The sequence below is a fragment of the Aspergillus karnatakaensis genome (assembly GCF_047715665.1).
Source record: "Aspergillus karnatakaensis strain CBS 102800 unplaced genomic scaffold BJY04scaffold_1, whole genome shotgun sequence".
NCBI classification, from domain to species: Eukaryota; Fungi; Ascomycota; class Eurotiomycetes; order Eurotiales; family Aspergillaceae; genus Aspergillus; species Aspergillus karnatakaensis.
In genome coordinates this window covers 379,713-392,384 of record NW_027395713.1, presented here as the reverse complement: position 1 = coordinate 392,384, position 12,672 = coordinate 379,713, and the positions used below count along the sequence as shown (strand labels likewise).

Genomic DNA, 12,672 nt, shown 5'->3' with positions numbered 1-12,672 from the left:
TTTTTTGCCTTTCTGTTTCTGGATTCCTGGGCTCCAGGAGTCCGGGATCGTTGTGTCAGCCATTTCGGGTTAGACTGTTCCGCTATGGAGAACAATCATGGGCTCCTGAATGACGGAGTCGTCGGAGTCTTATAGATCAGAATCCAAGCAAACTGTGTCCGCGGTAAGCGAATTGTCCTCTGAAAAAGCCTCTTGAGGATAGGAAAATAGCCACTCACATCATTGGTCCGGATCGGTGATAATAGAGCGAATTTGGGATTGTACGTAAGTAGAGGTGTTTTGGTGAGTCTCTCTGCTGGCGAGGCGCCTGACACTTGGATGGCCTATCATCCACTCATCACATTTTCGTAATCGCCGTGAGACTCCGGGGTATTCAAGCCAAGGCTGATCGCTTGTAACCTTGCGTAACGGCGATTTGACGGGCTGGAAACGGTGAACTTGTGGGGACGCAGGAAGAATCGGCAGGGTTGAAATCAGAAAGGGAGAGGCCGGGATGGAGTACGTAATAATCCAAAGGGATTGCCTTGCACAGAAGGGAAGGATTCTGGTCACGCAGACAGCTGCGACAGGGACGGTGATCTGGAAGTTGCATTATTCTGCGCTTTCTGATCTGTCTGACTCTGTCCTTTTCTCGTTAAACAATCTGGATACGATATAAGGCACTGCAGTGTCTTTATGGACTAACCCGATATGAGCTGGATAGTATTTACAACCTTACTCAGTTAGGAAACACTGTCAGCACACAGCCAAGCGCCAGGAAAAATTAATAGGAAAAAGAGTGGGTGGGACTCACACGGGCCTGTCCAAAGACTCAAAAGCTAGTCGTAGTCTGGTGGGCTGAGTTTTAAATGTTCCATACTGGCGCTGCTCGAGATCCCGTCCAAAGCTCAGTTCTCAATGGACCGGTGACTCTGATCCCCTCACTACAATCATGGATCCTAGCGAATTTAGCTCTTACTTAGGAGCCAGGACCCTCTTTCTCCCCAGAGGTTGATTATCATCACCTTGTTGAGCCGGCGCTGTTCTAAAGGAGTCCAGAATCCAGGCAGGCGATTGCCGCGTCGTTAGTTGTGACTCCATCCCATGGCGCTGGCAATGGCATGGCATCCAGGCATGGGCGCCTTCCGGGCTCCATTAAGACTGGGCGTGCGTTTTTAATTATTCACTCTGTGAGAAAGTCACTAAGGGACGGTCCCTCGCTCCTTCCTTCCCAGATTGTCCCAGCGCCTTGCTAGCAACTCTCAATAAACTCTCTCCTGTTCCAAGTTCCAATCCCACCACTAATTAGCTTACTACTTATGTTGTGTCAACGTCGTGTCATCTGAGCCAGCATGTGCATGACTAACGGCAATAGGCAATGGATCGTGGAGCTCTAGCGGATGGTAGATCAGGAATTCTGCATCCATACCAATGCCATGCTCATCGACTAAACAAACCCGCTTCTGGGCCACAAGGCTCCCTGATTGTGTTCCACCTTTCCTCTTTGAATTTTTCTTTGCTCTATTTTCAGCTGAATCTCTTACCGGTGATCTGGCCCAATTATCTCCATTCAATCCTCCATACTACTACACCTAAACCAGGAACTGAGAGATGTGCGACCTCGGGACTTGTCCTCCGTATGGAGCTGCCTTCCTTGTACCTTGCCTCAGCGCCTGCCTGATGACCCCCCCTGTGTCAGAAGTCTTAAGCCCCAGTTGAAGCTAGTGCTTCCTTTGCATATCATTGCTACAGTCATCCATGGATCCGCCCTGCCTTTGATGCTACGCTTCCATATATACCTCCTTCCTCTTCCTGCCTTCAATATCCCGGACCTGCCTTTCACCCTTCCCATAAAAAAATGATACCTGCTCGCAATCTACGCCTGCTCGACTACTGCACTTAGGCATCACCATATCATCGCCAAACGCCTACACCTTCTACAACAATTATCTTCGACCTATGACCTACTACCCACAAACACAAGCGCCCTTCGTGGGCTCGCATTGGGCCCAGAATAGCCAACCATGCGTTCATTCATCGACTCTCCAAGATTTCATTTATGCCTTCCCGAAACCCAGGCTAAGCGGCCGTGTTACAAAGCCTCGTAGCGCTGGGAATAGTCCTTCGTCTGCCGGCAGACGAAGGACAACCACCATGCCTCACAGTTCGCCTATGTACCAACAACTTCCAAGCCAGGATTACCAGTCCTCTGTGAATGCTGCTATGATGGCGTCTGCAATCCAGAGCGAAAGACGGTCTCGGCCCATTAGCTGGCACCCTGCATCAAGGCAGCCAGAATATTCAGTTCCACAACACTACTATCCTGCGAATGCAGATACCAATTCTCAAATGTTCTCAGTAGCTCATGCCGGCCCTCAGCCCATGCAAGCGATGGCCAATACCTTCGATGATGGGAGTATGTTGCAATCATATGCTCCATTCGACATCTCCACCTTGCAGCACAACTTTGCCCCTACTGCGGAAAATCAACTGCCGATACAACGGTCGTCTTTTCTGCAGGCCAATGATCCTCAATTCGACGGCGTCTCTTGGGAAGGGTCCACGCCGGGCTTGACTCCTTCCTTTGTACAGCCTACTTCGAATAGCTGGCCATTCGACATGGTATCAATGAACCAGAGCGTCCCGTCCGTAGGAGCCCCTGCCTCTAACTACGGCAGTGTCTCGTCACCGGGACGTATGACGGAACCTGTCACCCCTGACTTTCTTCCTATTCAACATTTTGGCGATGATCTTGACTCGCAATCTATGCCTATTCTCGAGAAGGCGGACCCCGAGGACGAACTTGTCGGAATGGGCCTCTACAACAACCCAGATTCCCTCACAGAAGGGTCATTGTACGGATTGAACGGCAAAGGCTTGAAATTGGAGGAAACATTCACGCCTTCCCCTGAGAATGAGGCGGATGAAGACGACGCGGAAGATGATGACGACCAAGGGCCAATTCCAGAGCGAGCTAGTGAATCCCATCAACAACCAAACTCACATTACGACGCAAGCCAACAGACCAACAACGCCAGTGGCATGATGATGCAAAACTCCTTTTTCTTCGAAGACGATGAAGATGTGCAACAGCGTGGTATGGTCGAGACACAACCTCCCTTCAGTGTTGGAGCAACCCCATGCATGAATTACGGATACGGATGGATTTGAGTTGACTCGTCCCTGCATTATTTTCTTTTCACATTTTTATCGCATAGCGCGGAGTTTGAATTTTTAGAAGGGACAGCATAGCATAGCATACAAGCAAGGGATACCCAGGACTGGTCAAATGGACTGGAGGGCGTTATTCACTATTCTGCATCAGATAGACATCAACAATCATAACACATCATAATGTAATCGATTCTATTGTCCATTACAGGTACAAAAATGAAACTTGACCATGAAATTGAAACCACACTCAAATGATTTCGGACGGAACAACATTTTTCCACGCATAAAAATCGCAGACCCTGAATATACAGCCACTCTCTTCTCTCTGCTAACAATAAAAGAAAGCACTTGAAAATTATGGCAAAAGTCATATTCACACCATGGAAAACCCATGCTGATCTCCTCACCGTAAGGAGCCAGTTCTACCCCGCGCCTGACTATGAAGGATCTGATTTGCGCTCTCATGCCTGCGCAACAGTATGTATTGATTGATCTTCTTCTATCGACTGCCCATAGGCTTTGTGAATGGTGCTAATTGCGTTCTAGGTTGGAGCCTGGAAATTGCGCGGCAATTTGCCGCACTCTGTTGAGGCCACGGCGCTCTTGACAGATGCGATTCTCCACGACGATGCGCAGAAAAACTCCGTGTTTTCGATTCGAGCTACGTATTCGGCTGCTTTTTGTCGGTATGTTCTTTGTAGTTGCATTGTCTTCTATCTCCTCGAAGACTGCCGAAATTACCTCTCTCAATCGAATTAAAACCTTTCGAACTGAGATACTAACTGACTCTAGATTCGTGACCGGTCTTGTTGACTCAAAGCTTTACGGCGCCCGTAAGAGCATGTTTGGGAGAGCTATGGATCTAGGTCTCCCTGCCTCATTCGTTGAGTTGAGGCACGAGGCGACGCATCGCGAGTTACCGAGTTTGACAGTGTTGAGGGATTCAACCGTGAGGTCATTAACCTGGTTGTGGGACTTTTACTGGCGGGGTGTTACGCATGCAGTTGAGCCGGGGATTGGGCTTGGGGGCTTGGAGATGGGAGAGGCAGTGCGTGGGGATGGCGAGGGTGATGGGGTTGAGGTGGCCTTGAGAGGTTCTCTGGAGCAAGCGAGGGCGCTAGTTGATGGGGTCAGTTCTGGGTCTAGTTCTGTGGGTGAGCCGCCGAAGAAGAAGAGGAGAGTTCAACAGGAGTTGGCTTCGGTTGCGACGCAGGTGGTTTCTACGCTAAAGGAGTTGAAGGGGGTGACGGTGCTTGTGCGGGCTCTGTTGAGGGATGAAACTTTGGTTCCTTCGGGGCGGAGGTAAGGGCTTTCTCTACTTTTGTGAGATGCATGCTGACCTTTAAGACTTGGTGATTCCATGGCCGAAGTCATCGACAAGTGGGATCCGTTTTTACAGTCGGTCGCGGAAGGATATCCTTCATTTGTCGTCACTTTGGTAGAAACGATGGTTGATGAGCTAGCCTTTTCTAGTTCACCAAATACGAAGAGTGACCCCTTCTGCGAAGGCGTGTATACATGGCTGGACCATATACTACGATCTGGGCAGTGGAGTACGCATAGACGGGTTTTGTCATATTCTTATATCCAGACCGTTTGCGAGGGTAGCACGAATCATTGGACAACCCTACTGAAGAAGAGTCTCGGAAAGAAGGGAAACAATCTACCTGCGATATCTTCCCCTCATTCATCGGATGAACCTCCCTCAATATCGGAAATAGATGACGACCTGAAGACATTGAGAAATTTTGGCTGGGAACCGGCAGATAGCTGGGATAACCGGCAGTTAGGCATAGTATAGTCATAGACCTGTTGTATACCATTTGTATACACTAATGTTAACACTATACCATCTTTACAACGACGTCCGGCCTCCACCAATTTGTATAGATCGCAGAGTACACGCACCGCCACATATAGTGGCTGATACTTCCCCGGCCAGCCTATGAGGTAATCCCCATTATACCCCTCTTCAAATAACCCGGCATTAGACATCGACACCGGCGTTATCACCGAACGACTCCAAATATCCCGATTATAAAACGCGGATCGCAGACGTTTTCAAATAAACGGTTTTTGTTCACTGTCCATGAGCTTCGTCTTTATACGCGCCACAAGGCCGACACCATTCCCCAAGGTCCTTGCTAGTTTTACGAGATCATCGCTGCCGCGATCCAGAAAGATGCATATCCAGTCGCTACCTATGTGTATGTCGCCATTCCTCTTGCGATGATCGATTGTTTGTTTTGAATCAGTTCTGAAACGATATAGGGACGGGGAAGGGCAATAACTATGCCTACCTGGTGACAGATGAGCCAACGAAGCAGTCCGTCATTATTGATCCTGCTAATCCGCCTGAGTATGTTGACTTTTGCTTTGGTATATATCGGAAGCATAGCTGATTCTCTATCTAGAGTGGTCCCTGAGCTCGAGGCTCAAAGTAAGGCTGGTAAGATCAATTTGACTGCCATCGTAAACACACATCAGTACGTAATGCTCCTCTCCTCTGTATTTTGCCATATTAACCATGCCATAGCCATTGGGACCATGCCGGCGGCAATGAGGAAGTTCTCAAATCATTCAAGGTCCCCATCATCGGCGGAAAAGACTGCAAGTCTGTCACCAAAACCCCCGCCCACGGGGAAGTCTTCAAAATCGGAGAGCGGATCTCCGTGACGGCGTTGCATACGCCTTGCCACACGCAGGATAGCATTTGTTATTTTATGCAGGATGGCGATGAGAAGGTTGTTTTTACTGGCGACACGCTGTTTATCGGTGGTGAGTAACTCAGTTTTAGGGACGAGAGATTTGCTGAGACGTGTATAGGATGCGGACGGTTCTTCGAGGGTACTGCGCCGGAAATGCACAAGGCTTTGAATGAGACGTTGGCTTCTTTGCCGGATGACACCAAGGTTTATGTATGTTCAGCTGATGTCGCTGACTTCTGAGAAGTGGCAAGGCTAACCATCATAGCCCGGACACGAGTACACCAAAACCAACGTGAAATTCTGCCTTGCTGTCTCGCAGTCTGAACCTATCAAGAAGTTGGAAGCTTTTGCGAATGCGAACCAGCAAACACAGGGCAAATTCACAATTGGTGATGAGAAGGTATGGCCTCGATCTCAATGACTTGAATTCGGACTAATGTTGTCTGTAGCTTCATAATGTCTTCATGCGGGTTAATGTAAGTTGTGCTCACCTAGACAGTATGTCCTAAACTGACAGCATGTAGGACCCCGAAGTGCAGAAGAAAACAGGCAAGACGGACCCCGTTGAAGTCATGGCTGCTCTGCGAGAGATGAAGAACTCCATGTAAACCAGGCAAACCTCAAAACTACAATTTGCTCCGAACAAGACTCATGTTCGTGCCATGAACCAGATTACAAACGTAAACACAACAGTCAAAACACAAAGTAAATGCATCATTCATTCTCTATGATTCTCTATGAATAAAAAAAAATACATAAGATGGCAAGTTGTATCCCGTCTTACCACCCAGCCTCCCATTCCCATACTTAAATGGGGTCCAAGCCGGGCTATCGTTCGGGGATTCCAGTCAGACTGGAAAAGTAGATATTCATCTTGCTTCACTGTCCACACTCACGCGCTCTGGATATGTATTTCGGCAGCGGCGAGCTCTAGCAATTTTAGAAGCTGTTGTGTAAAACGAGAAAAAAAGACAAAAGAAAAACGTCTAGCTAATGAGGGAAACGGAACGCTCTCTCAGGGCAACATTAAGCACCTGAAGAAGGCCGATAGGTCCTCTGATGATTGTGGAAATCAATACATGGATGTATTGAGGTCATGCCGGTATTTGGTCGCTCAATTTCAGAGATTGAGGTTGTGAGAAAGATCAAAACTCTACCCACAAAAAAATTCTCTTAAATTCAGCCTTGCAGTCACGTGAGACATGTTTCCCCCCGGAAACCCACCCGGAGCTCCAAAACCACGCGATCGAGCTAGAGCTCTACAGATACACTCGGATCACAGCAATTGACCCTCAAACAACACCCTAATACCATGCGATAAAGCGTCCAGACAACCCAACATGGAAAAACTCCTCCGCCACCTCCTCCGCACCACCACCCCGCGCTCCGTCCTCCGAACAACCTACTATACAGCCTCCGCATTCTGCCTCCTCACACTAACATGGGAGCACATATTCACGGTCCAACTCGCCGAGGGACCCTCAATGTACCCGACTTTCTCACCTAGAGGCGACTACCTGCTTGTTTCGCGGCGGCATCAACACGGGAAGGGTGTGGAGGTTGGCGATGTAGTACGGTTCTACCATCCGAGTTTTCTGGGTGTGCATGGCGCAAAGAGAGTACTAGGTTTACCGGGGGACTTTGTCTGTCGGGATGAGGCACTTGCTACGGAGGTGGGGGGGCTGGGCGAAATGATTCGGGTATGTCTTTTTTCCCCCCCTCTTGCTGTTGCGCAGCAGGAGGAGGAGGGTGTCTACTGGAGTTATTGGGGTCATTGAGTGCTCATGCGATTGGCTTGTTTACGCAGGTACCGGAAGGGCATGTTTATGTTGGCGGGGATAATCTGCCGTGGTCGAGGGATTCGAGGAATTATGGCCCGATTCCGATGGGGTTGATTAACGGGAAGGTGATTGCGCGTGTTTGGCCGTTGTCGAAGATACAATGGGTGGAGAATTCGTTGAAGCCGGCTGAGGAGGCGGATTTATGATGAGGGTTTTTTATATCGCTGTCTTGGATCTCTTGTATACTATGAGTGCATATTCGGAGTTGGAGTTGGTTGGAGTTGGCTGGATTTGAACGGTGCTATATTCATACATATGGTTGTACAGTACATCTCTAGAAACGAACATGATAGAAGACAGAATGGCGAACCAAACACTACCCGCGCATCCTGAGTGTGTTCCTTCGCTTGTAAGGGAGAGCTTCGGATTTCTTGCGCCGAAGTTCAAACTCGGCATCAGCGAAGCCAGTCTGCTTCATGACTTCGAGAGTGTTTTCGTCGAAAATGGTTCGGAACAGGTGTGCTCCAATGGGCTTCAGGCGGTACCGCGCTTGTAATGTTCGGAGGAGCAGGTTGTCGCGGTCCGTCTCACGGGCCTTGATGGACGCAAAATCTAGAGGCTTGGAATTCTTTTGTTCCAAGACAAACATTGACAGACGGTGGTAAGGACTGCCCTTTTGAGCAACCGGGGGCAGCCAAGGCAGGACGACTTGAGAGTCAGTCGATAGTGCGGCCAGGTCGATCTTGTTGTTGACGGCCGAAAGGGGGACGTTGACGGCAAAATAATGCATCTTGTAATCAAACTTGTCCTCTAAGACATTGGGGACGTCAGAGTCCACGACGGCGATTGTCACTAGCTTCTCACCACCATCGAACATCTGCACATCGAGTTTTGGGACATTAGTGCTGACCAATGAGTCGACAAACTCTCCTGGCTGCACGGCCTTTCTGTTGAAGTAAAGTTTCACGTCGACCACCGGATCACAATAAGGGAGGACATCGGGGATGACTTTCATCTGCGTTATTCTTTGAACGATGATCTTGCGGCGGTACTCTCTCCATTTCTGATCGGCCAGGTGACGGTAAATAGGCTTGGACATATCACCTAGTTGCGGCTGTTAGCATTTTTCAAGTACCACAACAGACTAAGCATACCAAGTCCGTCCTCAAATCGTTTCTTGACCAACGGGTCGTTGATATCCGCGAGAACCTTGAGCTTCTCGAGATGGCGTTCCAACGCGCCGAGCCTAGACTTGATGGAACCATTTTTTTGTTCTTCCTCTGGCAAAGCCTGGAGCCTCGCAATCTTCTCGCTGGTCGCTGTGATATCCTTGAGCTTCTCCTCCCTATCTGCAAGCAGAACTTTCCGCGCCTCCTGAAAGCACTGATACGGTAGCTCTTCGAAAGGTATGCCGGGCGTATCCTGTAAAGCGGCACGGCGACGACGGGATCCAACCGGAAGAATACCTTGTCGTATCAGTCTGCGCTCCAACCGAGGACTCGAGACGAGTGTTGGATCGGGCGCCTTGTAAAAAGGCACCCTCGCGGCTTCGGGCTGGGCTTCATCGCGGACAATAGTCGTTGTCTGGAACGTTCGTGTCGTTTGGAGCTGGACGCTCGAAAGTCCTCTGATTGATGATTTATGAAGGCATTGAATGAGAGGCCTAGAGGCCCGCTCACAATGGGCCATTGTTGCTGGGTGATTGGAGTCGCTGGAGATAGGAGGAGATGGTCGACTTGCTCCGATGCTGAGGGCAACTCTGGCCGGGAACTTTTTTTTCCAGGTTTGCCAAGCCTCACCACTAGTGCCAACTACCGCTTCAAATCGGACTTTTGGCTGCCTTTAATCAGACCAATTCCACCTCTACACAGCAAAACCTACTTCTCAGGCAACTTTCGCTTGCTGCGCCGTCACAATGGTCGGGAGCAGCGCTTTTGGCACCTTTCGATGGCTGTCACGGAGCTCAAAGGGTTTCCTTTCTGGCGCTGAAGCCACCACCGTATGGCTCACCCAACCCACGCGGAGGTAACCAGTGACTGATAAATTGTACAGCAGAAATGCCTCTCGCGCTCAATAAGTACAGAGACGGCAGGCAACAATCCTCAATACCTCTCGAGAGAAGAGCTTCTCAAGAAGTGGGCTCCGAAACCGGTCCTGGCGACTACTTATTCATTCCCAACCATGGAGCCCGTCAAGTTCGTCGAATACCAACGCGATCACCTCATGATGCCTCTTCGAAGAGATATTCTACACCGCGCCGTTATCTACGAAGGTGATTCGACCCGACAAGGCTCGGCGAGTACAAAGTGGAGAAAGGACGTGCATGGAAGTAATAAGAAGCTGTTCGCGCAGAAGGGAACTGGAAGGGCGCGTGCTGGTGATAAGAAATCGCCTATTCGGCGTGGTGGTGGTGTCGCTTTCGGTCCTCATCCCCGAGACTTTTCGTCTTCGCTGCCGGTGAAGATCTACGACAAGGCCTGGCGGATCGCTCTCAGCTATCGATACAAGCGAGGGCAGCTGATTATCATCGACGACAAAATCGGCATTCCAGAAGGTGCAACGACACATTTCATCAAGGAAATGTTCCAGATTAACCGTTGGGGCCGAGAGTTTGGCCGGTCAACTCTGATCACAGAGCGACCAGATGAGGAGCTGTTTGCGACCGTGGGCCAACTCGGCCATCACGCGAAAATCCTTGATCGACAAGATGTTGATGTCAAGGATTTGCTGGAGACAGGGCGATTGATCGTGGAGAAGAAGGCTTTGGATCTCATCCTCCAAACACACTCGCGCGATCTGACGGGCGAGCCGGCGAAGGCTATATACGATTATTAGGTGATACTCTAGGGTCTGCTGCTTTCTCTTATCAGGCACTTGGCCTGGCTGTACAAATAGATATATTCCTTACCTGTATGAATGATCTTACTTCTTTGCTGTGGTATGTTCGATGGCTGAAGTTGCCCAAAAAGTCCGAGTCGCCAAACAAGCCCCTTAATAGAAATTTGGTTATAATCAAATAAACCAATTCGTATAATCGATTTGCCAGTAAAACCAACGTAGATAACGGCGGTCCGTTGCGAGCGCTGTTGGTCCTCAACTCCTCGGCCATCTTCGCTTCTAGTCGGCGGCGGACTGCATCAGGCAAAAAACTTCCGAGGTCGAAAATCCTCCAACTTGCGGAGTTTGAACCGATCATTTTGTCACTACCCCGACTTATTACCTGCTGTTCCCCTCTCGGTGCATCCGTTCCTTTTCCCCCTTCTCTCCTTCTCCCCCAGACTGTGTGTCTGTCCTCCATGTTACTCCGACAAAATTTACCGCGGTCAACGCCGTCGAGCTGGATCTCACGGATAAACCCAGCAAGCACCATGCCTCTTCGCGCCAAGTTAATCAATCCAGCTTTCGGCTCAGCTTCCAAGGTATGTTATCTCAGAAACTCTCTAAGGACAACGTATTAATCCTGTCTTCTGTTAGATGTCGACCACGTCAGACTCACAGATCCCCAGAGAGCTCCCCGGAGACGAGCCCGATGATGTCCTTTTCAATTCGCGATACGGAGTGCGCCTGATTGAATTGAACAGGCCGAAGAAGCTCAACTCATTGAATGGGTCAATGGTTAGGAAGATTCTTCCTCGTCTCAAGGTCAGTAGCACGTCCTCGAAATTTTCCAATACTCGTTACAACCTAGTTGCTAAACTTAAGCGCGCGTGATAGGAATATGAGAAGTCTCAATTAGCCAACATCGTGATGCTCTCGGGAGCCGGCTCGAAAGCCCTCTGCGCCGGTGGTGATGTGGCTGCACTTGCTCTACAGAATGAAAAGGGCCCCGAGGGACAAAAGGCATCGGCCGATTTCTTCGGCCTCGAATATAAGCTCGACCACGTTATTGCCACTTACTCCAAGCCATTTGTCTCCATAATGGACGGCATTACGATGGGTGGAGGTGTAGGACTCAGTGTTCATGCCCCGTTCCGTATCGCCACTGAACGCACCGTCTTCGCCATGCCCGAAACGAGCATCGGCTTCTTCCCCGATGTTGGCGGCTCCTTCTTTCTTCCGCGTCTCGACGGCGAACTTGGCACTTATCTGGCATTAACGTCGGAACGCCTGACTGGCGTGCAAGCACTGTACGCCGGCATAGCCACCCACTATTTCCACTCCAGCGTTCTCGGCAACCTGACGGCTCGTCTGTCAGAGCTGGTCTTTGACGACCTTGCGCCTCTCTCCGAGCGCTTAGACCTGGTCAACCGTACAATGGCTGAATTTTCAACGGGTCTACCTACCGAACAGGAGCAGCCACTCGAGCTCGTGGGAGGGTTGCGGCAGAAAATTGACAAGGTCTTCAAGTATGATACAATTGAGGAGATCGTGCAGGCACTGGAGAACGAGGCACAGCATGCAGACTATTCGCACTGGGCAAATCGGACGCTCCGTACTTTGTGGAAGCGGTCCCCTACGTCTCTTAAAGTGACCTTGCGCCAGTTGCGCCTTGGCCGGAAATGGAGCATCTCTGAGACATTTCAGCGTGAGCATCAAATCGCTTCTCACTTTATGAGCCACCCCGACTTCGTCGAAGGCGTTAAGGCGCTTCTCATCTCGAAGCCCGCTCGTCGTGCAAGGTGGCGACCCCGAACACTAGCTCAAGTTACCGACAAACAGGTTGATCAGTTTTTCACCATCCCTCAAGGACAGCAGCGTATGTCACTCCTCAGCGAAGGTGATTACAACCAATACCCACATGAAAAATACGCCCTGCCCAGCGAGAAAGAGATTGAGAAATTTATTCGGAACAACTCGGCGTCAAAGTCGCAGATCATTGAACATTTTATGATTGCTACTGGACACAAGGAGGGCGTCAAGCAGAAGCTCTCTGACGTGCTGTCTCGACAAACCATCAATACTACTGAGGGTTTGCGATGGCGTAAACAGGGTGAACCTACTCAATAATTTTCTTTAATTCATTTCGTCTGTATATTACAATAGGTCATTATTCTCAATGTTCAAATCTATCGGTAGATTCAGCTCCATGA

At 49.8% G+C, this 12,672-nt stretch overlaps 6 protein-coding genes across 6 annotated transcripts; 5 read left to right on the top strand and 1 right to left on the bottom strand.

Annotated features, from left to right (window-relative positions):
• The first annotated feature begins 2,100 nt into the window (after positions 1-2,100).
• On the top strand, positions 2,101-3,339 carry BJY04DRAFT_175763 (uncharacterized protein). Its single transcript, XM_073709384.1, has one exon. It carries the CDS (start codon positions 2,134-2,136, stop codon positions 3,148-3,150), a length of 1,017 nt encoding a protein of 338 aa, XP_073577186.1. The 5' UTR covers positions 2,101-2,133; the 3' UTR covers positions 3,151-3,339.
• Positions 3,340-5,141: 1,802 nt separating this feature from the next.
• Positions 5,142-6,583, top strand: BJY04DRAFT_175760 (beta-lactamase-like protein). Its single transcript, XM_073709383.1, has 8 exons — positions 5,142-5,360; positions 5,425-5,512; positions 5,568-5,639; positions 5,690-5,931; positions 5,980-6,071; positions 6,127-6,261; positions 6,311-6,337; positions 6,386-6,583. The coding sequence occupies exons 1-8, from the start codon at positions 5,243-5,245 to the stop codon at positions 6,467-6,469; spliced, it is 858 nt and encodes a 285-aa protein (XP_073577185.1). The 5' UTR covers positions 5,142-5,242; the 3' UTR covers positions 6,470-6,583.
• Positions 6,584-7,125: 542 nt separating this feature from the next.
• Positions 7,126-7,933, top strand: BJY04DRAFT_1655 (putative mitochondrial inner membrane protease subunit 1). Its single transcript, XM_073709120.1, has 2 exons — positions 7,126-7,561; positions 7,669-7,933. Exons 1-2 carry the CDS (start codon positions 7,202-7,204, stop codon positions 7,846-7,848), a joined length of 540 nt encoding a protein of 179 aa, XP_073577184.1. The 5' UTR covers positions 7,126-7,201; the 3' UTR covers positions 7,849-7,933.
• On the bottom strand, positions 7,829-9,430 carry BJY04DRAFT_1662 (mitochondrial 54S ribosomal protein mL38). The gene is made up of 2 exons (XM_073709131.1): positions 8,797-9,430; positions 7,829-8,746 (listed from the first exon to the last, which is right to left on the bottom strand). The coding sequence occupies exons 1-2, from the start codon at positions 9,329-9,331 to the stop codon at positions 8,019-8,021; spliced, it is 1,263 nt and encodes a 420-aa protein (XP_073577183.1). The 5' UTR covers positions 9,332-9,430; the 3' UTR covers positions 7,829-8,018.
• Positions 9,429-10,663, top strand: BJY04DRAFT_175755 (mitochondrial 54S ribosomal protein uL4m). Its single transcript, XM_073709382.1, has 2 exons — positions 9,429-9,641; positions 9,695-10,663. The coding sequence occupies exons 1-2, from the start codon at positions 9,558-9,560 to the stop codon at positions 10,475-10,477; spliced, it is 867 nt and encodes a 288-aa protein (XP_073577182.1). The 5' UTR covers positions 9,429-9,557; the 3' UTR covers positions 10,478-10,663.
• Positions 10,664-10,831: 168 nt separating this feature from the next.
• On the top strand, positions 10,832-12,671 carry BJY04DRAFT_175753 (mitochondrial 37S ribosomal mS47 domain-containing protein). Its single transcript, XM_073709381.1, has 3 exons — positions 10,832-11,061; positions 11,117-11,284; positions 11,357-12,671. The coding sequence occupies exons 1-3, from the start codon at positions 10,939-10,941 to the stop codon at positions 12,587-12,589; spliced, it is 1,524 nt and encodes a 507-aa protein (XP_073577181.1). The 5' UTR covers positions 10,832-10,938; the 3' UTR covers positions 12,590-12,671.
• The last annotated feature ends 1 nt before the right edge of the window (position 12,672 follows it).